Raw genomic sequence first — 27,518 nt, 5'->3', positions numbered from 1 at the left:
CGCGTGCGGTTTTCCCGCTGCCGCCACCGTGGCTCCCGCGAGCTGCCGGTTTCGGCGATGGCATCGGCGTCGTCGTCGTCACCACGAGCAGCGCCACCACCTCCTCCTTCGCCGCGGTCAGAAAGTCGCGGGCGGCTGTTTGTGAGGAGCGCCCGGCGTTATGAACCCACGCACTCCGTCCATGGTCTCCTCCGCGCGACGGTAGGCCTCTTGGCCTTCCTTGCCTGAAAAAAGAAATGAGATTAATAAGAAATTAGTTGTAAAATTGTCGTCGGCCATGCTGGATCCACTGCCGGATAAACGCTTTCCCGCCCCCCTCCCCCCACATCCATCGTGGCAGCAACGGTGGCACCATCCCACGCGTGGCACCATCCCACGCGTGGCACCATCCCACGCGTGGCACCATCCCACGCGTGGCACCATCCCATGCGTGGCACCATCCCACGCGTGGCACCATCCCACGCGTGGCACCATCCCACGCGTGGCACCATCCCACGCGTGGCACCATCCCACGCGTGGCACAAATGCCGCTCGCCGCTCCGCGTCCCTCCGGTTGCGCCGCGTCTGCCGCTTCGTAGCCATTCCTGACCCGACGGCCACTGTCCGCCCCCCTGCCACAGCGACGTGCCGGTCAAGGCCAACGGCCGCCCTGGTTAACGCCGGGGGCTTGGTGGGGCCTCACCGAAGGAGAAGATGGCGTCCCTGGCCGCGATCTTCACGGGCTCCTGGTCGACCTGGCACAGGTGCAGGAGCTGCTCCATACTCTCCTTGGCCTGGGTGAGGGCACACAGACAAGGAACCCCCCCACCTCGTGTAGCACGTGTGTGTGTGTAGCACGTGTGCGTGTGTGTGTGTAAACTCACACGTGTGTGTATGTGTGTGTAAGCTCACGTGTGTGTGCGTGTCTGTGCGTGTGTGTGCGTCCCTCAAATGAGTACCTGGTGCAATGTGTAAACATCGCCACTGGGGAGACAAAGGCGGCCGGGCGTGGTGCTGGCCACCCACCCCCTCGTGTACCGTTCCGGCCTTCATAGGTGCTAACAGCACTTGCCCCTACAGTCTCTTAAGGCTACACGGGGGATCTTTGTGTGTGTGTTCACCTGCAGGCAAGCCAGTGCTGCACAACCAGCTCGTCTCAGGATCTCATCTTCCTCTTCCAGAAGCTGCAGACACCAAACCACCACCTGTTCACACGCACAAAGACAAAGATCCCCCACCCCCCGTGTAGCCTTAACAGACTGTCGGGGCAAGTGCTGTTAGCGAGTAGCAGCACCTACGAAGGCCGGCAGGGCGCACGAAGGGGTGGGTGGCCAGCGCCGCGCCCGCCCGAGACTGATGTGCCCGCTTGCAGACCAAGTGCCGAGGGCACCTTGTGCCACACAGGGACAGCTGCCACTGGGGGTGCCCTTCCAATGTGTTGAGGTGCGATGAGGTGCAAGTTGCTTATCGCGCGAGACGTCACCGTGCGAAGGAGGGCACACGGCTCTACTGAACGCAAATTGTCATCATCACAAAGTGGTACTCATTAATCGACCCTGGAGGGGTGATGATGATGGGTTGAGTGAAACCACAACCAGGATTTGAACTCGCGACCTTTGCGATTGGGAGCCGCTCGCTCTGCCGCTGAGCCACCTTGGGGCTCTGAAAGGGAAAACTTTGAAGACGTATATATACACACGTTCATATAAATACGGCAGGCGCCGTTTCTGGCAATGTCCTCTTCATGGGCGTGGCGGTGGCTAGGAGACTTTAACTTCCTCGCCTGGTGTGCAGGAGGTCGTGGGTTCGATCCCGTCCCTGACGCCTGCTGTATTGGAGTTTGCGTGTCTCTCTCATCATCATCACGGCGGCCAGGAGATGTTAACTACCTCGCCTGGTATGCAGGAGGTCGTGGGTTCGATCCCGACCCTGACATCTGCTGTATTTGAGTTTGTCGTGCGTCTCTCTCCCCGTGGTTGCGTGGATTTCTGTCCGGCTCCTCCGCGTTTTCCCTCCACATTTAGAATCAACGTCACGCGTTTAGAGTGTGGCTGCTGCTATTAATGTCCACGTGATGATGATGACAACGATGGATCATTTGCGATGGCCAGGTCGCTTCTGAGAAAGAGCCTCATAGCTCAGTGGGGCCTTACAGCTGGTAAAGTAAAAACATAATTGACAGCTTAACACTTTCATTGCAGAGTGATCACCTTCTCTCGGAGCGGCGCCTCGCTCGCCGCCCTCCTGAGTATCGTCGCCGCCGATTGGCTGATCTTGGCGTCGCTGTCCAATAGGAGCGGCGCGAGGGACGTCATGTTGGCCACCCTCAGGCGCGGAGGGGCGGCCGTGTCCGGCCCGGCGAGACGCTTGAGCCCACGCAGGACCTCGCTGCGGTCGTGCGACTCCAACGACGCAGCAAGGGACACTGGGAGGGCGGTGGGGGGCAGAGGCAGGAGGAGGGTGGGGGGGGCAGAGGAAGGTGGAGGAGGGGGGTGGGGGGGGCAGAGGAAGGTGGAGGGTGGGGGGGCAGAGGAAGGAGGGGGGTGGGGGGGGCAGAGGAAGGAGGGGGGGTGGGGGGCAGAGGCAGGAGGGGGGTGGGGGGCAGAGGAAGGAGGGGGGTGGGGGGGCAGAGGAAGGAGGGGGGTGGGGGGCAGAGGAAGGAGGAGAAGGAGGGGGGTGGGGGGGGCAGAGGAAGGAGGGGGGTGGGGGCAGAGGCAGGAGGGAGGTGGGGGGCAGAGGAAGGAGGGGGGTGGGGGGCAGAGGAAGGAGGGGGGTGGGGGGGGCAGAGGAAGGAGGGGGGTGGGGGGGCAGAGGAAGGAGGGGGGTGGGGGGGGCAGAAGAAGGAGGGGGGTGGGGGGGCAGAGGAAGGAGGGTGGGGGGGGGGCAGAAGAAGGAGGGGGGTGGGGGGGGGCAGAAGAAGGAGGGGGGTGGGGGGGCAGAGGAAGGAGGGGGGGTGGGGGGGCAGAGGAAGGAGGGGGGTGGGGGGGCAGAGGAAGGAGGGGGGTGGGGGGGGCAGAGGAAGGAGGGGGGTGGGGGGGGGCAGAGGAAGGAGGGGGGTGGGGGGGGGGCAGAGCGAGCAAATCACAAGTCCACTTGGTCGTGTCGATGCGCGATTCGATTCAACGACAGATTATTTTCATCGCTTTCCAGCCAAGTCTCTGTCTATCTCTCCGAGTCTGTGTGTATCTGTATGAGTATCTCTGAGTCTGTGTGTATCTGTATGAGTATCTCTGAGTCTGTGTATGTGTATCTCTGAGTCTGTATCTGTATGAGTATCTCTGAGTGTCTGTGTATCTGCATGAGTATCTCTGAGTGTCTCTATGAGTATCTCTGAGTATCTGTGTATCTGTACGAGTATCTCTGAGTGTCTGTGTATCTGTATGAGTATCTCTGAGTGTCTGTGTATCTGCATGAGTATCTCTGAGTGTCTCTATGAGTATCTCTGAGTATCTGTGTATCTGTACGAGTATCTCCGAGTCTCTGTGTATCTCTGAGTGTCTGTATTTCCCGTACCCTCGTGCCCCAGCCGGGTGATGAAGGAGTCCATGGTCCGCACGTCGTGCTGCTGAGCGAGCGCCGCCAGCTGGAACGCGGTGACGCGCGCGGGCGCACATGAGCGCAGGCGACGCACGCGGCGATCCAGCAGCCGCTCCAGCAGGCGCACGCACACTGACAAAGGCAAAGATCCCCCGTGTAGCCTTAACAGACTGTTGGGGCAAGTGCTGTTAGCGAGTAGCAGCGCCTGCGAGCGCCGGCACCGCGGCACACGAGGGGGGGTGGGTGGCCAGCGCCGCGCCCGGCCGCCTTTGTCTCCCCCTGCGCTGATGTTTTACACACCGCATCGAGGACTCATTTAAGGCCGAGTTGACCTACGGGAGGCCCAGCACCGGGTTCAGATAATTGCCACCGGTGGTCGTGGCCGTGAGTGGCAATCGAGCGGCAGCGTGGCGGTCCGCTTCTGAAAAAGAGCTACAAAGCTCGGTGGGCCTTACCTGGTGACATACAATAGTTGACTAGTTTAAGGTGGTAGTGTGCGTCTTTGTGCGTCTCTGTACGTGGCACGGGTAGCGGTGGCGCGGTGGTAAACCCGGCGACCCACGGTCACTCAACGCACGCACGCGGCGGTCTCACCAACTCACGCACACACACACGCGCACGCGGCGGGTCTCACCAACTCACACACACACACGCGCGCACGCGGCGGTCTCACCAACTCGCGCACACACGCACGCGCACGCGGCGGTCTCACCAACTCACACACACACACGCGCGCACGCGGCGGTCTCACCAACTCGCACACACACGTGCACACGCGTGTGCGTCTCACCTGCGTCCGTGTGCGCCAGCGTCTCAGAGTAGTCGGAAGACACGGTGGCGGCGAGCCGCTCCGTCGTGGCGCACAGCCGCGCTCCCCCCGGCTCGGCGACGCGCTCCCAGAAGCGCAGCACGCACTCGCGCTCACACAGCTCGGGCACCGCTGCACCGCAAAATGAGGGGGGGGGGGGCAGCACGGGGTGGGGGGCGGGGGGGGAGAGGGGGGGGCAACACGTCTCGGAAGGGGAAAAGGAAAGCATCGTGGGATAGGGGGTAGGCATGATGCATTATGAGACAGGGGCAGCTGTAATGTATGATGGGATCGGGTCGGAGGTAGGATATGATGGGATAGGGGCAGCCTCGGTGCATGATGGGATAGGGGCAGCTGCAGTGCATAATGGGATAAGGGCGGCCTTGGTGCATGATGGGATAGGGGTGGCTGCAGTGCATGATGGAATAAGGGCGGCCTTGGTGCATGAAGGGATAGGGGTGGCTGCAGTGCATGATGGGATAGGGGTGGCTGCAGTGCATGATGGGATAGGGGTGGCTGCAGTGCATGATGGGATAGAGGTGGCCACAGTGCTTGATGGGATACAGGTGGCCACAGTGCATGATGGGATAGGCGCGGCCTCGGTGCATAATGGGAAACGGGCGGCTGTAGGGAATGGTGGTATATGGGTGTGGCTGCATTGCATGATGGGATAGGGGCGGCCGTGCGCCGCTGCTGGCTGGTGCGTACCACGTGCGATGCTCAGGATCTGCCCGTCGCACAAGTCTCGCGTGAGCTCCGCGATTCGCCGCAGCACGGCCGCCTGGCCGTGCAGGCGGTCGAGGGCGCACAGCTCCCCGCAGCGCAGGGGCCCAAACGTGCCGAGCTTCTACACACGGCGGGGTGGACACACAGAGGCATCGGCACACAGACTGTTGGGGCAAGTGCTGTTAGTGAGCAGCTCCTACGAAGGCCGGAATGGCACACGAGAGGGTGGGTGGCCAGCACCACTGCCGGCCGCCTTTGTCTCCCCAGTGACGATGTTTACTACACACCGCACCAGGTACTCATTTGAGGCTGAGTCAACCCAGGGGAGGCCCAGGACCGGTTCAGATAATCGTCACTGGTGTTGGCTGTGAACGGGAATCGAACTCGGGTCATCGGGTTTGTAGCGCAGCCCGCTAACCACGACACGACCGCTCTCCACACGCACGCACACACACAGTCACGTGCACACACACACACACTCGCGTGCACACACACACACACGCGTGCGTGCACACACACACCCGCGTGCACACACACTCGCGTGCACACACTCGCACACAGTCGCGTGCGTGCACACACCATGACGAGGTGGGTGAACACACACACACACACTCGCGTGCACACACACACGCACACAGTCGCGTGCGTGCACACACCATGACGAGGTGGGTGCAGTACTCCGCGTGCAGAGCCAAGGCCACGTCGAGGCCCTCGCTGCCGGTGGTCGGGGCGCCGGGTGCCGAGCTCCGCACCGTCGCCGGTAGCCACCGCCGCCTCCTCCTCCTCCTCAACGTCGCCTTGCCGCCTGTTACTGACAACATCATTATATACACATGAAGATAGATAGATACGTAAAGTCCAGGCCCACCACCACATCCGCAATGTTTATCCGCCACGCTCGATACGAACATATGTATGTTGAACTTCTTTCGCACCGTACGTAGCCAACCGCGCTAATTGGAGGTGCAGTGTTGAGTCTATGGGTAGTGTTCAGTCTATGGGTAGTGTTGAGTCTATGGGTAGTGTTAGTCTATGGGTAGTGTTAGTCTATGGGTAGTGTTAGTCTATGGGTAGTGTTGAGTCTATGGGTAGTGTTAGTCTATGGGTAGTGTTAGTCTATGGGTAGTGTTGAGTCTATGGGTAGTGTTAGTCTATGGGGGTAGTGTTAGTCTATGGGTAGTGTTGAGTCTATGGGTAGTGTTAGTCTATGGGTAGTGTTAGTCTATGGGTAGTGTTGAGTCTATGGGTAGTGTTGAGTCTATGGGTAGTGTTAGTCTATGGGTAGTGTTAGTCTATGGGTAGTGTTGAGTCTATGGGTAGTGTTAGTCTATGGGTAGTGTTAGTCTATGGGTAGTGTTAGTCTATGGGTAGTGTTGAGTCTATGGGTAGTGTTAGTCTATGGGCAGTGTTAGTCTATGGGCAGTGTTGAGTCTATGAGTAGTGTTGAGTCTATGGGTAGTGTTGAGTCTATGGGTAGTGTTAGTCTATGGGCAGTGTTGAGTCTATGGGCAGTGTTAGTCTATGGGCAGTGTTGAGTCTATGGGCAGTGTTAGTCTATGGGCAGTGTTGAGTCTATGGGCAGTGTTGAGTCTATGGGCAGTGTTAGTCTATGGGTAGTGTTGAGTCTATGGGCAGTGTTAGTCTATGGGTAGTGTTGAGTCTATGGGCAGTGTTAGTCTATGGGTCATGTTGAGTCTATGGGCAGTGTTGAGTCTATGGGCAGTGTTAGTCTATGGGTCGTGCTGAGTCTATGGGCAGTGTGAGTCTATGGGCAGTGTTGAGTCTATGGGCAGTGTTGAGTCTGTGGGCAGTGTGAGTCTATGGGTAGTGTTAGTCTATGGGTAGTGTTAGTCTATGGGTAGTGTTGAGTCTGTGGGTAGTGTTGAGTCTATGGGTAGTGTTGAGTCTATGGGTAGTGTTGAGTCTATGGGTAGTGTTGAGTCTGTGGGCAGTGTTAGTCTATGGGTCGTGCTGAGTCTATGGGTAGTGTTGAGTCTATGGGTAGTGTTGAGTCTATGGGCAGTGTTGAGTCTATGGGTAGTGTTAGTCTATGGGTAGTGTTAGTCTATGGGCAGTGTTGAGTCTATGGGTAGTGTTAGTCTATGGGTAGTGTTAGTCTATGGGTAGTGTTAGTCTATGGGTAGTGTTAGTCTATGGGTAGTGTTAGTCTATGGGTAGTGTTGAGTCTATGGGTAGTGTTGAGTCTATGGGTAGTGTTAGTCTATGGGTAGTGTTAGTCTATGGGTAGTGTTAGTCTATGGGCAGTGTTGAGTCTATGGGCAGTACGTGTGTTGACCTTCTTTCACACCGTACGTAGCCAATCGGAGGTGCTCTATTCCCGACCTCCGACTTGCTTACGGCTACCCTCCCGGCTCTCATCGCAGGACGACGATGCGAGCTTGTAATACTACTCGTGATCATTTAGACTCGTGATCATTTAGATTTATAAAGCGCCCTTAAACAGCCGTTCTCACGGCGCTTGTGCGTTGAAAGGCGGAAAATAGTTTAACGTCAGCCAAGTAAAGAAGAAAGTGAGACAGACGTTTGAAAGTAACTAAAGAGAGAGAGAGAAAGCCATTTTTAAACAGATGAGTTTTTCGTCGAGATTTGAAGATTTGTAGAGTGTCTCGGGGGTTGCGCTACTGCCGAGGCACCGTCGTCACCCGAAGTGCGAAGCCTAGAGGCCGTGGGGCAGCGAGCAATGCACACTCCGAGGATCGTAACGATCTTGCTGGAATATTGCATGGCTTGAAGGAGGAAGCGAGTCCATTTAAAGGCCCTGAAAATGCCAGCTAGAGAATCTTAAAATCTATCGCGGGGGTAGGGACAGGGAGCCAGTGAAGGGACAGCAGCACGGGTATGCGACGTGATCCTTCAAGGGTCGTGTACCAGTTAGCACCCTGGCGGGGCGCATTGTGACCATACTGCAGGGCATTGCAAGCAGCCGACGCGCGACAAAACAAATGTTGTGGATCAGCCGTTCAGCGTCCGCGGCGTTCAGGATGTCGACGGAGCCGTGAACTCACTTGCCGTCCGACTCCGCAGCCTCACGGTGGCGCTTCTCCTCCCCGTCCTGCCGCTCCATCTCCTCCTCCCCGTCCTGCTCCACCTCCTCGTCGTCCAGGTCGGGCGAGTGGAGGAAGTTGAAACTCTCCAGGGCGTGCTCCACCGAGAGGCTGACGCTGGACGCGCGGCTCCGTGACACCTTCCCGCCCGGCTGCATCGCGGCCCGTGGCGGTTGAGAGCGTCAAACGAACAAACGGCAAACGGCGGCTCAACGAAGCGGCCTCGCCGTCACCACGTGGACATTTGTAGCGGCGGCGGCGGCAGAGGCGGCGGCGGGCAAATACTCGAAACGTGCGGACGTCGATTCCAGACGCGGAGGGGGAAAAATCGGAGGACCCGGCGAGAAAAATCCACGCGACGACCCCGTTGCATTGCCGTCAACCCACACGGTTTACCGCGCATTCTTGTACAGGGAGATTTAGTTTACAGGTCCATACGGCGTACAGCCGTTTCAATACGGGCCACAAACATTTTAATGTGTTGTCCATTTGTTTGTGTTTCTACCTTGTGATGGGACTTTGTAGAGATCTGAATTGGTCTGTAATAAGGTAGGGGCACTGACAAGGGGTTGACAGCGATGATATCGGATAGAGTCACGAGGCAACGTCATCCCCCCCCCACCGCAGCTGCGTGTCCGTGACGCGTAGCGGCGGTGACAGCCCCTTCACGAGACCCCGGGGGGGGGGGGGGGGGTGGGAGTCGGCAAACTCGCGGCTACCGGAGCCGCGTGCGGTGGTGCCTCTTGAAACAATACATTTCTCTTTTTGTTAGCTGACCACAGAAGTCGTCCAGTTCACCATGGACAAGAATCGTCAACCTGCTGCCGCGTGACCGTTATCTATGAAGGGACCGTCACAATCTCATATTCACCACCACGGTGCAGTGCGGCGCCGACCCCCCCCCCGCCTCCGCAACACCCGAATGGAGCGAATGACCATGTGCCCCCCGCCCCCCGCACCACCCGAATGGAGCGAATGACCATGTGCCCCCCGCCCCCCGCACCACCCGAATGGAGCGAATGACCATGTGCCCCCCGCCCCCCGCACCACCCGAATGGAGCGAATGACCATGTGCCCCCCGCCCCCCGCACCACCCGAATGGAGCGAATGACCATGTGCCCCCCGCCCCCCGCACCACCCGAATGGAGCGAATGACCATGTGGCCCCCGCCCCCCGCACCACCCGAATGGAGCGAATGACCATGTGCCCCCCGCCCCCCGCACCACCCGAATGGAGCGAATGACCATGTGCCCCCCGCCCCCCGCACCACCCGAATAGAGCGAATGACCACGCGTCCCTCGCGAGCGCACCAACCTGCAGAATGCGATCCAGGTCGGCAACCTCCTGCTCCAGCAGCTGCAGCTCCACGTAGCGGCCCCTGCAGTCGTCCAGCGCCGAGCACAGCGCCTGCCAGGCCCGCTCGAGGCCCGGTCCTCCTAGCCGCTCGCCCGAATCCTCCTCCGCGCTCGCCGCCCCCCGCTCGGGCGAGGGGGCGGGCGAGGGGGGGGGCCTGACCTGCTCGGCCGGCCCCGAGGTTTCTTTGGTTCGGCCGGCGACCCCGGGGGGGGACGCGGCGCCATCGCCCGCGGCCGTCGTCTCGTCTCGCCGGGAATCTTTGGCGCCGTTCGAGTCGGCGTCGTCGTCATCGTCGCCGCACGGCACGACCGCGGCGTTGAAGAAATGCACGACGTCCTTTGATTTGTCGGTGAAGAAAATCTCGCTGGCGTTGGCGCTCAGCAGCAGGCCGTCCTTGCCCGGCCTGGGCTCGCGGCCCAACGCTCCGTCGCCGCGCGCCGGCGAGCATCTCGGCGAGGAGGAGCTCCCGCCGGCCGTGACGTCACCCGTGCCGGCGTCCTCGGTTGCGGCCTCCGCTCCTCGGTCCGAGGCGACCGCCGGTTCCGCCGGGGCGAGCGCCGGTTCCACGTCCTCCCGCGGACCGTCGCTTCCCCCGGCTTCCAAAGCCTCGGCCGCCTCCTCCGCCGCTCCTCCCTCGGCCGGACAATCCTCGCGGTCTCCCGCGGCCACGGCAACCGCCGCGGCCTCACCGACACTTCCCCCCGCTCCGCCGTGCTCCTCCAGCGAGTCCACGCTCCCCTCGCTGATCTGGCTGAGCGCGCGGCCGTACGCCGGGACGCCGTTGCTCACGACCGGCTTCGTCGCACGCTCCGTCTCGTCCGGCGGCGGCGGCAGCGGCGAGTGGTCGGCGCGGGGCGGCCCGCAAGGCTCCGGCTCGCCGTTCTCCACCCGCCGCTCGCTCGGGGAGGAAACGTCGGCGGCGGCGGTGGCAGAGGACGGAGTTTCCGGCTCGCGTCCGGAACCGAGACCCGGGGCTTCGTACTCCGGGATCGGGAGTTGGTACTCCGGGATCGGACGCCGTCGGCTGCTGGTGCCGGCGTCGAGCGGAGTCCGGGGACTCACGGAGCCGTCCATGGAGTCCGACGAGAGCGAGGAGGTGGCTCCGTTCTCCAGCTCGTCGTGACGACGCAGCATGTTCTGCGAGCCAACGGAAACATACCGAGCGAATTAGCGGGCAGAGCCACGTACACAACGATTTGAATGCCGGCCACTGCGAAAGGAGAGCACGGGGGGGGGTGGGTAGAGGGGAACGTCGATTACAATCGCAACTGCGTCGTCGCGACGAGCCCATCACCAAATCACGCGGCCTGCGCCCGACCTGACCTGTGAGCCACCCGACGACCTCCGCCGACCTGGCGTCGAGTTACGTCGCAAAGTGCCGCACTCATGCCGCCGGGACCTCGGGCCCAGGGGTCAAGAACCAGGCCTACCATTTGCCTGCGATGTTGCCCCACGTTGGTGGCTGAAGTTGTGGCAGGCGTTGTTGCCGGTTGTATGCGTGGTGGAGTGTAGCGGTGTAACGTAGCGGTATAGCGTCGTGGTTGAGCGTAGCGGCGTAGCGGTGGAGCGTCGTGGTGGAGTGTAGCGGTGTAACGTAGCGGTTGTAGCGTCACGGTGGGGCGTAGCGGTGTAACGTAGCGGTGTGGCGTAGCGCTGTGGTGTAACGGTGTAACGTAGCGGTGTGATGTAACGGTGTAACGTAGCGGTGTGGTGTAGCGGTGTGGTGTAGCGGTGTAACGTAGCGGTGTGACGTAGCGGTGCAACGCCGCGTGCTCACGTAGAAGGCCTGTTCGCGTAGGGACGGTGTGTCAGGCGGGCTCTGGCTGTACAGCGACAGCCTCTTGCTGGCGGCAGACATCTTGCCGATGGTGCCCGGAGTCATGGCCTGGTCCTCCTTGTCAAACGGACTGTGCAGGGGAGGGGCGGGGGAGGGGCGGGGGGGGGGGAGGGGCGGGGGAGGGGCGGGGGGGGGGGAGGGGCGGGGGGGGGGGGCCGGGTGGGTGGGAGGGGGGGCGTTATAGGGGGTGGGGACACGGGTCACGGGAATCCGATCCTGAATCCCAATCTCCTAGAACTGAGTCTCAGGACTCCGATCCTGAATCCCGATCTCCTGGAGCCGAGTCTCAGGACTCCGATCCTGAATCCCGATCTCCTGGAGCCGAGTCTCAAGACTCCGATCCTGAATCCCGATCTCCTGGAGCTCACCTCCAGGTGACCTCCAGGTTGAGTTTGATGGTTCCCAGGTCGTTGATGTCGACCGCTACGAGCTGGGGCCCCACGGCGAGGAGGTCCCGCGTCTCGCACACGACGCTGCCCACCACCACGTGAGTGGCCAGGCTCTTGACCTCCGTCACCTGGGGGGGGGGGGCAACACCGGCCCCGGGGGGACTGCTGGTGAGGTCCCACAAGGGTGGAGGAGCAACGGTCGCAGCGATGATGTTGACAAACCACACAACCCTTTGGTGGGGGTCCAGTCTGGACACGCTTTGACCGCCGAGGGTGGTGGCAACGATGGCGCTGCTACCGCCACTACTGACGATGACGACGACGATATCGCCGCTGCTGCTGCTGCCGATGATGACAGTGCCGATGCTGATGATGATGCTGCTGATGACAGTGCCGATGCTGATGACAGTGCTGCTACTGATGATGATGCCAATAGCGCTGATACTGATGATAATAGCGCTGCTGCTGCTGCTGATGATGCTGCTGCTGCTGATGATGCTGCTGCTGCTGATGGTGATAATGATGAAATCACTTCTACTGATGCTGCTCCTAAAGAAGTTACTGCTGATGATGATGATCCTGCTGCTGTTAGTGCCGATGACGATGCTGCTACTGATGGTGATGATGAAAGCGCTTCTACTGATGCCGCTTCTGAAAAAGCTGCTGCTGCTGATGATGATGATGCTGCTGATTAGACTGTTGCCACTGCTGATGAGGCTGCTGATGTTGCTCCAGTGCAGCGCGTCACCTTGATGTGGAGCAAGTCGGAGATCAGAGGCACCAGCAGCGTCTCCTCGCTGTCCCAGCTCTGCTTGTCATCCGAGTCGATGCGTCCGCGGAGCCTCCAGCGCTGACGCCCATAGCGCATGAAGATCTGGAACACGAGACAAAGATCCCCCGTGTAGCCTCAACAAGACTGTCGGGGCAAGTGCTGTTAGCGAGCAGCACCTATGAAGGCCGGCACGGCACACGAGGGGGTGGGTGGCCAGCACCACGCCCGGCCGCCTTTGTCTCCCCAGTGGCGATGTTTACTACACGCCGCACCAGGTACTCGTTTGAGGCCGAGTCGACCTAGGGGAGGGCCCAGGACCGGTTCAGATAATCGTCACCGGTGTTGGTGGCTGCGAGCGGGAATCGAACTCGGGTGGCCAGGTTCGTAGCGCAGCGCTAACCACTGTGCCACCGCTACCCATACCACGCACGCACGCACGCACACACACATATACGCACGCACACACACATACACACACACACATACACACACATATACGCACACACACGATAAACTCAAACTAAACTATTTTAATTTGACCCGGTAAGGCCTCACCGAGCTATGAAGCTATTTTCAGGAGTGCCCTCGCCACAAATGACAGCCCAACAAAGTGACGTTGATTCTAATTGTGGAGGGGAAAACCGGAGAAAAATAATACGCGACCACAAGCAGAGAGACACAAACTCCAAATATACAGCAGCAGCAGCAGGCGTCAGGGTCTGGATCGAACCCACGACCTCCTGTACACCAGGCGAGGTAGTCAACATCTCCCAGCCACCGTGATGATGATGATGATGAGAGACACGCAAACTCCAAATATACAGCAGCAGCAGGCGTCAGGGTCTGGATCGAACCCACGACCTCCTGTACACCAGGCGAGGTAGTCAACATCTCCTGGCCACCGTGATGATGATGAGAGAGAGATACACAAACTCCAAATACACAGCAGCAGGCGTCAGGGTCTGGATCGAACCCACGACCTCCTGTACACCAGGCGAGGTAGTCAACATCTCCCAGCCACCGTGGCGCCCTCATTCTCACAGGCAGCATCACAAGCACGTACTACATCGTTTACTATTCGCGTCTATTTATTACTTTATTATTATTATTATCATTGTGCTCGTTTCTTTCGTGACTGCAGGAATTCATATTCTTTGGGTCTTTCGGTAAAGTCACGTAGATAGGTTCAACCTATCTATGTGACTTTACCGAAAGACGACGATGATGACGGTGACAATGGTGACGATGGTGATGACGGTGACGACGACGACAATGACGACATTGATGACGACGGTGATGACGATGATGACGGCGATGATGATGACGGTGACGACAATGACGACGACGATGATGACGACATTGATGATGACGCTCACCTCATACTGATCTCCGGGGCAGAGGCGCGCGAACCCGGCCAATCCTGGAGACAAAAGATGCGGCGTAGAGTCAATATCGTCATGACGAACACAAAGATCCCCCCCCCCCCTGCCCCGTGTAGACCTAACAGACTGTAGGGGCAAGTGTTGTTAGCGGACGCCTATGAAGGCCGGCACGCCACTCGAGGGGGTGGGTGGCCAGCACCACGCCCGACCGCCTTTGTGCTGCAGAGTGAGTGTGTGAGTGTGTGGGGAGCGGTAGTGCAGCGGTTAGCGCCACGCTGCGTAACGAACTCGGTGACCCGGGGTCATTTCCCGATCACAGCCACCGCCGATGACGATTATCTGAACCGGTCCTGGGCCTCACCTAAGTCGACTCAGCCTCAAATGAGTACCTGGTGCGGTGTGTAAAAACATTGCCACCGGGGAGACAAAGGCGGCCGGGCGTGGTGCTGGCCACCCAACCCCTTCATGTGCGGTTCTGGCCTTCATCGGTGCTACTCGTTAACAGCACTTGCCCCAGCAGTCTGTTAGGGCTACACGGGGGACCTTTGTCAGTGAGTGAGTGATTGCAGTCCGCGTGGTGGTCGTAGCGTGATTCGTTCTCGGGATTCTTCCACATTGGCTTGCCGCCCCTACCCTCCTCACCCCGCTCCTCACTGACAAGTCACGTGATCTCTCTGCCGCCCCTACCCTCCTCACCCCGCTCCTCACTGACAAGTCACGTGACCTCTCTGCCGCCCCTACCCTCCTCACCCCGCTCCTCACTGACAAGTCACGTGACCTCTCTGCCGCCCCTACCCTCCTCACCCCGCTCCTCACTGACAAGTCACGTGATCTCTCTGCCGCCCCTACCCTCCTCACCCCGCTCCTCACTGACAAGTCACGTGATCTCTCTGCCGCCCCTACCCTCCTCACCCCACTCCTCACTGACAAGTCACGTGACCTCTCTGCCGCCCCTACCCTCCTCACCCCGCTCCTCACTGACAAGTCACGTGATCTCTCTGCCGCCCCTACCCTCCTCACCCCACTCCTCACTGACAAGTCACGTGACCTCTCTGCCGCCCCTACCCTCCTCACCCCGCTCCTCACTGACAAGTCACGTGACCTCTCTGCCGCCCCTACCCTCCTCACCCCACTCCACACTGACAAGTCACGTGACCTCTCTGCCGCCCCTACCCTCCTCACCCCGCTCCTCACTGACAAGTCACGTGATCTCTCTGCCGCCCCTACCCTCCTCACCCCGCTCCTCACTGACAAGTCACGTGATCTCTCTGCCGCCCCTACCCTCCTCACCCCGCTCCTCACTGACAAGTCACGTGATCTCTCTGCCGCCCCTACCCTCCTCACCCCGCTCCTCACTGACAAGTCACGTGATCTCTCTGCCGCCCCTACCCTCCTCACCCCGCTCCTCACTGACAAGTCACGTGACCTCTCTGCCGCCCCTACCCTCCTCACCCCGCTCCTCACTGACAAGTCACGTGACCTCTCTGCCGCCCCTACCCTCCTCACCCCGCTCCTCACTGACAAGTCACGTGATCTCTCTGCCGCCCCTACCCTCCTCACCCCGCTCCTCACTGACAAGTCACGTGATCTCTCTGCCGCCCCTACCCTCCTCACCCCGCTCCTCACTGACAAGTCACGTGATCTCTCTGCCGCCCCTACCCTCCTCACCCCGCTCCTCACTGACAAGTCACGTGATCTCTCTGCCGCCCCTACCCTCCTCACCCCGCTCCTCACTGACAAGTCACGTGATCTCTCTGCCGCCCCTACCCTCCTCACCCCGCTCCTCACTGACAAGTCACGTGATCTCTCTGCCGCCCCTACCCTCCTCACCCCGCTCCTCACTGACAAGTCACGTGATCTCTCTGCCGCCCCTACCCTCCTCACCCCGCTCCTCACTGACAAGTCACGTGATCTCTCTGCCGCCCCTACCCTCCTCACCCCGCTCCTCACTGACAAGTCACGTGACCTCTCTGCCGCCCCTACCCTCCTCACCCCGCTCCTCACTGACAAGTCACGTGACCTCTCTGCCGCCCCTACCCTCCTCACCCCGCTCCTCACTGACAAGTCACGTGATCTCTCTGCCGCCCCTACCCTCCTCACCCCGCTCCTCACTGACAAGTCACGTGATCTCTCTGCCGCCCCTACCCTCCTCACCCCGCTCCTCACTGACAAGTCACGTGATCTCTCTGCCGCCCCTACCCTCCTCACCCCGCTCCTCACTGACAAGTCACGTGATCTCTCTGCCGCCCCTACCCTCCTCACCCCGCTCCTCACTGACAAGTCACGTGATCTCTCTGCCGCCCCTACCCTCCTCACCCCGCTCCTCACTGACAAGTCACGTGACCTCTCTGCCGCCCCTACCCTCCTCACCCCGCTCCTCACTGACAAGTCACGTGATCTCTCTGCCGCCCCTACCCTCCTCACCCCGCTCCTCACTGACAAGTCACGTGATCTCTCTGCCGCCCCTACCCTCCTCACCCCGCTCCTCACTGACAAGTCACGTGATCTCTCTGCCGCCCCTACCCTCCTCACCCCGCTCCTCACTGACAAGTCACGTGATCTCTCTGCCGCCCCTACCCTCCTCACCCCGCTCCTCACTGACAAGTCACGTGATCTCTCTGCCGCCCCTACCCTCCTCACCCCGCTCCTCACTGACAAGTCACGTGATCTCTCTGCCGCCCCTACCCTCCTCACCCCGCTCCTCACTGACAAGTCACGTGATCTCTCTGCCGCCCCTACCCTCCTCACCCCGCTCCTCACTGACAAGTCACGTGATCTCTCTGCCGCCCCTACCCTCCTCACCCCGCTCCTCACTGACAAGTCACGTGATCTCTCTGCCGCCCCTACCCTCCTCACCCCGCTCCTCACTGACAAGTCACGTGATCTCTCTGCCGCCCCTACCCTCCTCACCCCGCTCCTCACTGACAAGTCACGTGATCTCTCTGCCGCCCCTACCCTCCTCACCCCGCTCCTCACTGACAAGTCACGTGATCTCTCTGCCGCCCCTACCCTCCTCACCCCGCTCCTCACTGACAAGTCACGTGATCTCTCTGCCGCCCCTACCCTCCTCACCCCGCTCCTCACTGACAAGTCACGTGATCTCTCTGCCGCCCCTACCCTCCTCACCCCGCTCCTCACTGACAAGTCACGTGATCTCTCTGCCGCCCCTACCCTCCTCACCCCGCTCCTCACTGACAAGTCACGTGATCTCTCTGCCGCCCCTACCCTCCTCACCCCGCTCCTCACTGACAAGTCACGTGATCTCTCTGCCTCCCCTACCCTCCTCACCCCGCTCCTCACTGACAAGTCACGTGATCTCTCTGCCGCCCCTACCCTCCTCACCCCGCTCCTCACTGACAAGTCACGTGATCTCTCTGCCGCCCCTACCCTCCTCACCCCGCTCCTCACTGACAAGTCACGTGATCTCTCTGCCGCCCCTACCCTCCTCACCCCGCTCCTCACTGACAAGTCACGTGATCTCTCTGCCGCCCCTACCCTCCTCACCCCGCTCCTCACTGACAAGTCACGTGATCTCTCTGCCGCCCCTACCCTCCTCACCCCGCTCCTCACTGACAAGTCACGTGATCTCTCTGCCGCCCCTACCCTCCTCACCCCGCTCCTCACTGACAAGTCACGTGATCTCTCTGCCGCCCCTACCCTCCTCACCCCGCTCCTCACTGACAAGTCACGTGATCTCTCTGCCGCCCCTACCCTCCTCACCCCGCTCCTCACTGACAAGTCACGTGATCTCTCTGCCGCCCCTACCCTCCTCACCCCGCTCCTCACTGACAAGTCACGTGATCTCTCTGCCGCCCCTACCCTCCTCACCCCGCTCCTCACTGACAAGTCACGTGATCTCTCTGCCGCCCCTACCCTCCTCACCCCGCTCCTCACTGACAAGTCACGTGATCTCTCTGCCGCCCCTACCCTCCTCACCCCGCTCCTCACTGACAAGTCACGTGATCTCTCTGCCGCCCCTACCCTCCTCACCCCGCTCCACACTGACAAGTCACGTGATCTCTCTGCCGCCCCTACCCTCCTCACCCCGCTCCACACTGACAAGTCACGTGATCTCTCTGCCGCCCCTACCCTCCTCACCCCGCTCCACACTGACAAGTCACGTGATCTCTCTGCCGCCCCTACCCTCCTCACCCCGCTCCACACTGACAAGTCACGTGACCTCTCTGCCGCCCCTACCCTCCTCACCCCGCTCCACACTGACAAGTCACGTGATCTCTCTGCCGCCCCTACCCTCCTCACCCCGCTCCACACTGACAAGTCACGTGACCTCTCTGCCGCCCCTACCCTCCTCACCCCGCTCCACACTGACAAGTCACGTGATCTCTCTGCCGCCCCTACCCTCCTCACCCCGCTCCACACTGACAAGTCACGTGATCTCTCTGCCGCCCCTACCCTCCTCACCCCGCTCCACACTGACAAGTCACGTGACCTCTCTGCCGCCCCTACCCTCCTCACCCCGCTCCACACTGACAAGTCACGTGATCTCTCTGCCGCCCCTACCCTCCTCACCCCGCTCCACACTGACAAGTCACGTGACCTCTCTGCCGCCCCTACCCTCCTCACCCCGCTCCACACTGACAAGTCACGTGATCTCTCTGCCGCCCCTACCCTCCTCACCCCGCTCCACACTGACAAGTCACGTGACCTCTCTGCCGCCCCTACCCTCCTCACCCCGCTCCACACTGACAAGTCACGTGATCTCTCTGCTGCTGACAACACGACGAGGATGACCATGACGATGTCAGTCACCGCGATTGGTGGCTGGGGCCAGGTGGCCCCTGAATAACATCTCGTCGCCGGTGACTAACAAAGCAGATTCGGTCTAATCTGCTCGCCCCCCCTCCCCGACTCTAAAGCAGACGTCGCAACTGGGTACCCGATACCCGTACCCTACCCGATACCCGTACCGTACCCGATACCCGTACCCTACATGATACCCGTGCCCTACACAAAACCCGTGCCCTACACGATACCCGTACCCTATCCGATACCCGGCTACCCATACCCGGCCGGGTACAGGTACGGGTAGCCGTTTGCGACCCTGGTGCGGCCGGGTACGGGTAGGCCGTGAGTCACTGGTGAGTAGCCGTTTGTCACTCATTTCGGGCCGGGTACGGGTACGGGTACGGGTAGGCGTAGGCGTAGGGAATCAAAACCCGTTTGCGACCTCTGCTCTAAAGCCAGGCCTCGAACCCGGGACGTCACCGCCTCCGACACGGCCGCGACGCACCCTGTCGGAGAGAGGCACGGGGCCGGCGAGGAGCAGTGGGGGGGGGGGGAGCTGCGTGTGGAACTCACCCTTCATGCGCATGTGAAATTCCCCCAGGAGGCTCTCCATGTCGTTCTCAATCACGCACAGGCTCTGCGTGTGCGTGAGTGTGTGCGAGTGCGTGTGGGTGTGTGTGAGTGAGTGTGTGCGAGTGCGTGTGGGTGTGTGTGAGTGAATGTGTGTGAGTGCGTGTGTGTGTGAGTGCGTACGTGTGAGTGTGCGTGTATGTGTGTGTGTGAATGCGTGTGTGTGCACATTAGCATGTGTGTGTATATATGCGCGTGTGCGTGTGTACAGGTGAGCGTGCGTGCGTGTGAGTGCATGCGCGTGCAAGTGCGTATGTGTGAGTGCGTATGTGTGAGTGCGCGTGTATGCGTGTGAGTGTGTGTGCACATTAGCGTGTGTGTATACGCGTGTGTATACGCGTGTGTGCAGGTGAGCGTGCGTGCGTGTGTGTGCGCATGTGTGCGTGTTTGTGTGAGTGCGTGTGTGCACATTAGCGTGTGTGTATATACGTGTGTGTGTGAGTGTGTGTGTGCGCACGTGGGCGTGCAGAGACACAAACACGTTCTATAAATACACAACTCGACGAGTCGCATCTGGGGAGGGGAGCGGGAGCGCAACGGATCGGGAGCGGCGTCACGAACCCGGCGACCTGCGTTCAATCAGCTCACAAGTCGACACGCTGCGTGTCAACACAGCACCGTGTGTGTGTGTGTCCATGTGTGTGTGTGTCCGTGTGTGTGTGTGTCCGTGTGGGGGGGGGGGGGAGCGGCGGTGTAGCGGTTAGCACGCTACACTACGAACCCGCCGACCGATTCCCACTTACAGCCAATACCACCGGGTGACGACTATTTTAACCGGTCCTGGGCCTCCCCTAGGTCGACTCAGCCTCAAATGAGTACCTGCTGCGGTGTGTAAAATCATCGCCACCGGGGAGACAAAGGCGGTCGGGCGTGGTGTTGGCCAGCCACCCCCTCGTGTGCCGTGCCGGCCTTCATACGTGCTACTCGCTAACAGCACTTGCCCCGACAGTCTAAGGCTATATGGGGTGTCTTTGTCTTTGTCAGCAGGACCGGTAGACTGTAAGATGGGCGACATCTCGAGCAATGGCACGTGTTTTTGTGTGTACGTACGCTGAACTTCTTTTGCACCGTACGTAGCCAACCGTGATATTAGACTGAAACTAGTTTTTTTATTTTACCAGGCAAGACCCCACTGAGCAGCGTAGCTCTTTCTCAGAAGCCACCTGGTAATCGCAAATGATAGCTCAACGAAAGTGGCTTATCATCATGTTGTGGAAACTTAGAAACGCGTGACGTCGCTTCGAAATGTGAAGGGAAAAACCGCAAGATCAGACGATCACGGGGAGAGAGAGAGACGCAAACTCCAAATATACAGCAGCAGCAGGCGTCAGGGTCGGGACTGAACCCACGACATCCTGCGTACCAGGCGAGGTAGTTAACATCTCCTAGCCACTGTGGTGCTAATCGAAGGTGCGGATTCATAGCACGTGAATCAGCCGCGTGCTGTGCAAAATTGCTCGTGCAAATTTTTAACAGAAAAATCACAAATCACGGTGTGGGGCGCTGCCGGACGCGGTCAAGTTGTTCTGTTGACCGGCTTCTGCACCACTGCCAACGCAGCAGCAGAATCACCGGATCACGTGATCACGTGGCTCACAGCGGAGGCAAGCGTGGCGTGTTTGCGTGTCCGTGTGTGCGAGCGTTTGCGTGTCCACGTGCCCCTGTGTCTATGACCATTGTGTCAATCTCCTTGTGTCCACGTGTTTTTCCATCTCCGCGCATCACAGCGTCCGTGCGTCCCCGCGTGTCTCTGCGTCCCCGCATCCCCGCGTGTCCGCGTCTGCGCCCGCACCTCCGTGTACTCGCGGTGACCCCGGGTGACCTCCTGCAGAGTGTCCCGCGCCTCCCTGCTGCCCGGCGACGTCTCGTACGCGGCCATCATGCGGCGCGCGCCGTCCCGCAGCCTGCGCTGGATCCCGTACGTCTCGTACAGCTCCTCCACCTGCACACACACGGGCCCACCACGGTGGCCAGGAGATGTTGACTACCTCGCCTGGTACGCAGGAGGTCGTGGGTCCTGATGATGATGATGATGATAAGCCAACTTCGTTGAGCTATCATTTGTGATGGCCAAGTCGCTTCTGAAAAAGAGCTACGTAGCTCAGCGGGGCCTTACCTGCTAAAATATATTTCTAAAAGGTCTTCAATAGTTTTAGTAAAAAAACTATTAAACACCTTTTGACGTGGGGTTAGCAGCGCGGTACGCCGACCGCTGCACCGCCGCTCCCCCAGACGCAAAACCGATAGCGCACGTACGCACACACACACACACGAAACACACACACACGCACACACACGCACGCACGCAGGCACACGCACGCACACACACACACACGAAACGCACGCACACACACACACGCACGCACAAGCACACGCACGAAACGCACACACACACACGCACACACACACACACGAAACGCACGCAGGCACACACACACACGTTCGCACACACACACACACGCTCGCTCCAGCGTCACCTTGCTGACGTGGAACTCGAGTCTCCGGATGAATCGCTCCGTCGACTTGATTTGCTGGAGAGGAATCACAAAGGAGACGGGATGACAATGGCGATGACGATGGCGATGACGACGATGACGACGATGACGATCGTCTGACAGCAGTGGCAGCGCAGACAACTGTGGACCGGCTTAGTCCTCATTGGGACTCGTCAGCACGGTACAGGAGCCAGTGCTCGCTGATGCAGAGTCTGCGATCAGTCCCCAATAGCACACCGCGGGGCTCACACGGCTGTGTCAGTAGTGTGTGTCTGTGTGTGATGTGTGTTTGTGTGTAGTGTGTGTAGTGTGTGTGTGTAGTCTGTGTGTGTAGTCTGTGTGTGTAGTCTGTGTGTGGTGTGTGTGTGTAGTGTGTGTGTAGTGTGTGTCTGTGTGTGATGTGTGTTTGTGTGTAGTGTGTGTAGTGTGTGTCTGTGTGTGATGTGTGTTTGTGTGTAGTGTGTGTAGTGTGTGTAGTGTGTGTGTGTAGTCTGTGTGTGTAGTCTGTGTGTGGTGTGTGTGTGTAGTGTGTGTCTGTGTGTGATGTGTGTTTGTGTGTAGTGTGTGTAGTGTGTGTCTGTGTGTGATGTGTGTTTGTGTGTAGTGTGTGTAGTGTGTGTGTGTAGTCTGTGTGTGTAGTCTGTGTGTGTAGTCTGTGTGTGGTGTGTGTGTGTAGTGTGTGTCTGTGTGTGATGTGTGTTTGTGTAATCTGTGTGTATGTGTGTGTGGAGTCTGTGTGGTCTGTAGGGTATAGTCTGTGTGTGTAGTGTGTGTGTGTAGTGTATGTAGTGTGTAGTGTGTCTGTGTGTATGTAGTGTGTATGTAGTGTGTGTGTGTAGTGTGTGTGTGTAGTGTGTGTGTGTAGTGTGTGTGTGTAGTGTGTGTGTGTAGTGTGTGTGTGAGTGTAGTGTGTGTGTATGTCGTGTGTGTAGTGTGTGTAGTCTGTGTGTGTGTTTGTGCTGGGTACACAACACTCATCTCACCTTGTCCAGGTCGTACACGAAGCCCTGACGAGGTGACGACGACGAGGAGGTGACGACGAGGGCAGAGGAGGGGACGGGAGAGAGACGTGGGTAGTAGAGATAATGGAGAGAGGAGGTGTGGGAAAGAGGGGGGAAGAGGTGTGCGGACAGAGGTGGGCACAGAAGAGAAATTATGAGGTGGGACGAGGTGCACGATAGGGCACCATTAGCAGCATCATCAGCAGCAGCATCAGCATCATCATCAGCAGCAGCAGCATCATCATCAGCAGCAACATCAGCATTTTCAGCATCAGCAGCAGCAGCATCATCATCAGCAGCAACATCAGCATTTTCAGCATCATCATCAGCAGCAGCAGCAGCAGCAGCAGCAGCATCATCATCATCAGCAGCAGCAGCAGTAGCATCATCAGCAGCAGCATCAGCATTTTCAGCATCATCAGCAGCATCAGCATCATCAGCAGCAGCATCATCATCAGCAGCAGCAGTAGCATCATCAGCAGCAGCATCAGCATTTTCAGCAGTAGCATCTTCATCATCACGACGACTACCGCCTTCTCCGGATTAACCAATAATTTTCCTGCCATCAGTAAAGTTACACAAATCTGGTCTCACACACACACACTGCTACCAGACTGTTAAAACGCTCCCCCATTGTTTTAAATACGAGGGAACAATGGCGCATCGTATAGACTAGAGAACACGGTAATACCACCACCCACGTGGTCATCATCGTCACCACAATCACCACCACCGTGTTCATCATCATCATCACAATCACCGTCAGCATCACCACCACCACTCACCAGCCGTGAGTTGCGTTTCATTTCCTTCTGCTGGATGGTCATCGATTCCAGTTCGGTATGATGAGCCTGCAGGAACTCACTAACACACACACACCACACACACATCACACACACATCACACACACACACCACACACAGACACCACACACACACCACACACACATCACACACACACACACACCACACACACACCACACACACACACACCACACACACACACCACATACACACCACACACAGACACCACACACACACCACACACACATCACACACACACCACACACACACCACACACACATCACACACACACCACACACAGACACCACACACACACCACACACACATCACACACACACCACACACACATCACACACACCACACACACACCACACACACACACCACACACACACACCACACACACCACACACACACACCACATACACACCACACACACATCTGTGTGTGTGTGTAATCTGTGTGTGTGTGTGTAATCTGTGTGTGTGTGATCTGTATGTGTGTAAACTGTCTGCGTGTAATCAGAGATGGAACACCCCCGCAGTGGCCCCCCCCCCGGCGTGCCCCCCCCCCACCCCCCCAGGGCCCCCCCCACCCCCCGGCGTGTCCCCCCCCCCACCCCCCCAGGCCTCACCCGAGCCCCTTCTTGAGGGCCCCGTAAACCTCGTCCAGTCGCTGCGGCTGCGGCAGCCGTGGGGAGGAGCCGCCACCACCACCGCCGCCGCCGCCACCACCACCGCCACCACCCGGCGACTTGCTGGAGCCGGCAAACATCCTGGCAGAGCGCGTCGGGGAGCGCCGGGGAGTGGCACGCGACCTACGGGGGGCGGGGGGGGGGGGCAAGGGGGGGGCAAGGGGGGGGCAAGGGGGGGGCAAGGGGGGGGCAAGGGGGGGGGCAAGGGGGGGGGGCAAGGGGGGGGGGCAAGGGGGGGGCAAGGGGGGGGCAAGGGGGGGGGCAAGGGGGGGGGGCGACGGTGGTGGTGACGGTGGCGATGCCCGTGTTTACACACCGCACCAGGTACTCATTTGAGGCCGAGTCGACTTGGGGGATGCCCGGGACCGATTCAGATCATCGTCACCGGTGTTGGTGGGCGTGAGCGGGAATCGAGCCCGTGTCGCCGGGGTTCACCGGGTTCACCGGGCTCGTGTCTGCTGCTGTTGGCGAGCAGCAGCGCCTCAGAAGGCCGGCACGGCACACGAGGGGGTGGGTGGCCAGCACCACGCCCGGCCGCCTTTGTCTCCCCAGCGGCCATGTTTATTTACGCAACACTCCAAGGACTCTGTGAAGGCTGAGTCGACCTAAGGGCGGGCCCAGGACCGGATCGGATAACCGCCACTCGATGCGAGCCGTGGCCAGAGATCGCACTCGCAGATACAAAATACACAACGCGGGCACACGCACACATGCACACACGCATATGCACACACACGCACACACACAAACGCACACGTACACACACACACACACACGCGCACACACGTGCACGCACACACACGCGCATACACGTGCACGCACACACGCGCACGCACGCACACACGCACACACGCACGCACACACGCACACACGCACACACACGCGCACGCACGCACACACGCACGCACACGCACACACACACGCACACACGCGCACGCACGTGACAGCACATGGGACACACGGCAGCAGGTGGAGGGGGTGGAGGACGTGGGAAGGGGTGCAAGGGGGGGTGGAGGGAGTGGAAGGGGGGGGTAGAGGGGGTGGTGGAGGGGGTGCAGGGGCGGTGTGTGAGTGCCAAGGCAACGCAGGGAGGGCTGCGAGTCGGAGCCGCCAGCTGTTAATGATAGCTAACGAGCTAACGAGCTAATAGACTAACTGGCTAATAGACTAACTGGCTAATAGACTAACTGGCTAATAGACTAACTGGCTAATAGACTAACTGGCTAATAGACTAACTGGCTAATAGACTAACTGGCGAGGCGGTGCGGTTATTTACGTTTCGCGCAGCGGTTCGATTCCTGCTCACGGCCAACCGTCGGTGGCGAGTATCTGGACCGGTTTTGGGCCTCGCCCCTAGGTCTACTCGGCCTCAAATGAGTACCCGGTGCGTTGTGTTTACATCGCCACTGGGGAGACGAAGGCGGCCGGGCGTGGTGCTGGCCACCCACCCCCTCGTGTGCCGTGCCGGCCTTCATAGGTGCTCGCTAACGGCACTTGCCCCTACAGTCTGGTACAGGCTACACGGGGGATCTTTGTCTTTGTGTGTACCTCTACGCACAGTTAAGTGAATGGTTAGTGAGTGAGTGGTTAGTGAGTCGGCGAGTGAGTGGTGAGTGAGTGGTGAGTGAGTGGTGAGTGAGTGGTGAGTGAGTAGTGAGTGAGCGGTGAGCGAGTGGTGAGTGAGCGGCGAGTGAGCGAGTGGTGAGCGGCGAGTGAGAGGCGAGTGAGCGGCGAGTGAGCGGTGAGCGAGTGGTGAGTGAGCGGCGAGTGAGCGAGTGGTGAGTGAGTGGTGAGCGGCGAGTGAGCGAGTGGTGAGCGGCGAGTGAGAGGCGAGTGAGCGGCGAGTGAGCGAGTGGTGAGCTAGCGAGTGAGCGGCGAGTGAGCAGCGAGGTGAGCGGTGAGCGAGTGGTGAGTGAGCGGCGAGTGAGCGAGTGGTGAGTGAGTGGTGAGCGGCGAGTGAGCGAGTGGTGAGTGAGTGGTGAGTGAGCGAGTGGTGAGCGGCGAGTGAGCGAGTGGTGAGCGGCGAGTGAGCGGCGAGTGAGCGGCGAGTGAGCGGTGAGCGAGTGGTGAGTGAGCGGCGAGTGAGCGAGTGGTGAGCTAGCGAGTGAGAGGTGAGTGAGCGGCGAGTGAGCGGTGAGCGAGTGGTGAGTGAGCGGCGAGTGAGCGAGTGGTGAGTGAGTGGTGAGCGGCGAGTGAGCGAGTGGTGAGTGAGTGGTGAGTGAGCGAGTGGTGAGCTAGCGAGTGAGCGGTGAGCGAGTCGGTACCGGCGACTGCGCTCGTGAGCGGCGCTGAACCCGGCGAACGAGCGGCTCCTAGAGACGGCTCCTCCTCCGCCCCGGCCCGCCTGCGTCACCACCAGGGACATGGCCCCCCGCGCCACGAGACCCCCCCCTGCGCTCAGGACACACGGAGGATGCACGCAGCGGCTCCTTAGCCACAGGCCGCACGGCTCGTTGGCGAGCTCCGTGAAAACACCAAACCAAGAGCCGCCCCCTGCTGCCAAAACCGGCCGGGTCGACTCCGCTGGCGCGCCGTGACACCGCCTCCCTCTATCCGTGGCAGAGTCACCGCGCTCTCCGGCCTCACCCGCCGGCTCGTGCGCGGCGACCACTTGCCGGGTCGCGTGGTTAAACAACGCGACGGGAATCGTGACCGGAACTCCGAGACCCGACACTGATCCCCCGGCTCGCTGTGCCGACCGCCCCGGCGCCACGGATCCGCAGGAGACGCCGCGGCAAACCGCACGGGAGTTGGACGAGTCCTCGTGTTGCCGACGACAAACCAGAGACCCAACATCCATCGCCAAGCGAGACCTCGACGCTGTCTCCTCCTCGTCACCGCCGCCGACTCGAGAAACAATGATCCCCTCCTGAGATCACGCCGCTGCTGTTGCTGCTGCTGTCACCATCCCAGGATAAAACTATATACAGGGTGGCACATAAGTCTGGAATCGTAGGGGGAAATAACGATTTCGTATTTCTATTGTTTCTGCAGGCCCAAGATGTCTGGGAGGAAGGAAGAACGAGTCCAGATAATTCTACTCGTAGGAAATCGGAGTCAGAGGGAGGTCGCTGCGAATGTAACGGACTGCATAGAGACCAATAACACAGAGCTGTGGTTTTCCTATGATTCCAGACTTATGGGACACCCTGCAAAATGTGTTTTTATGCATAGAGGTTTTTTTTGGGTCAGATCGTGTAAATATATCAATGTGACAGTCAATTAGAGATACGTTAGAATCAAGCCCCAGCAGTGCGACTGTGGCCATGCCTACCCAAGCTACGGATCGCACAGTGAACC

General features: G+C 59.7%; 1 protein-coding gene across 1 annotated transcript; it reads right to left on the bottom strand.

Annotated features, from left to right (window-relative positions):
* On the bottom strand, nt 1-27,018 carry LOC144736813 (rho family-interacting cell polarization regulator 1-like). Its single transcript, XM_078619457.1, is given in 23 exon segments — nt 1-224; nt 683-773; nt 1,101-1,184; nt 2,190-2,404; nt 3,493-3,648; nt 4,307-4,456; nt 5,033-5,171; nt 5,707-5,787; nt 5,789-5,855; nt 8,077-8,267; nt 9,430-10,608; nt 11,249-11,378; nt 11,677-11,825; nt 12,446-12,571; nt 13,846-13,889; nt 19,171-19,234; nt 21,020-21,169; nt 21,705-21,758; nt 22,706-22,729; nt 23,509-23,587; nt 24,159-24,341; nt 26,483-26,609; nt 26,805-27,018. Coding segments are annotated over 23 exon segments (3,804 nt in total). The 3' UTR covers nt 1-117.
* Between the last annotated feature and the right edge of the window lie 500 nt (nt 27,019-27,518).

Source organism: Lampetra planeri, chromosome 63, assembly GCF_965212315.1.
Source record: "Lampetra planeri chromosome 63, kcLamPlan1.2.h2, whole genome shotgun sequence".
Taxonomy (NCBI): domain Eukaryota; kingdom Metazoa; phylum Chordata; class Hyperoartia; order Petromyzontiformes; family Petromyzontidae; genus Lampetra; species Lampetra planeri.
Note: the sequence above shows the minus strand (reverse complement) of the source record. Positions and strands in the feature narration are given on the sequence as shown.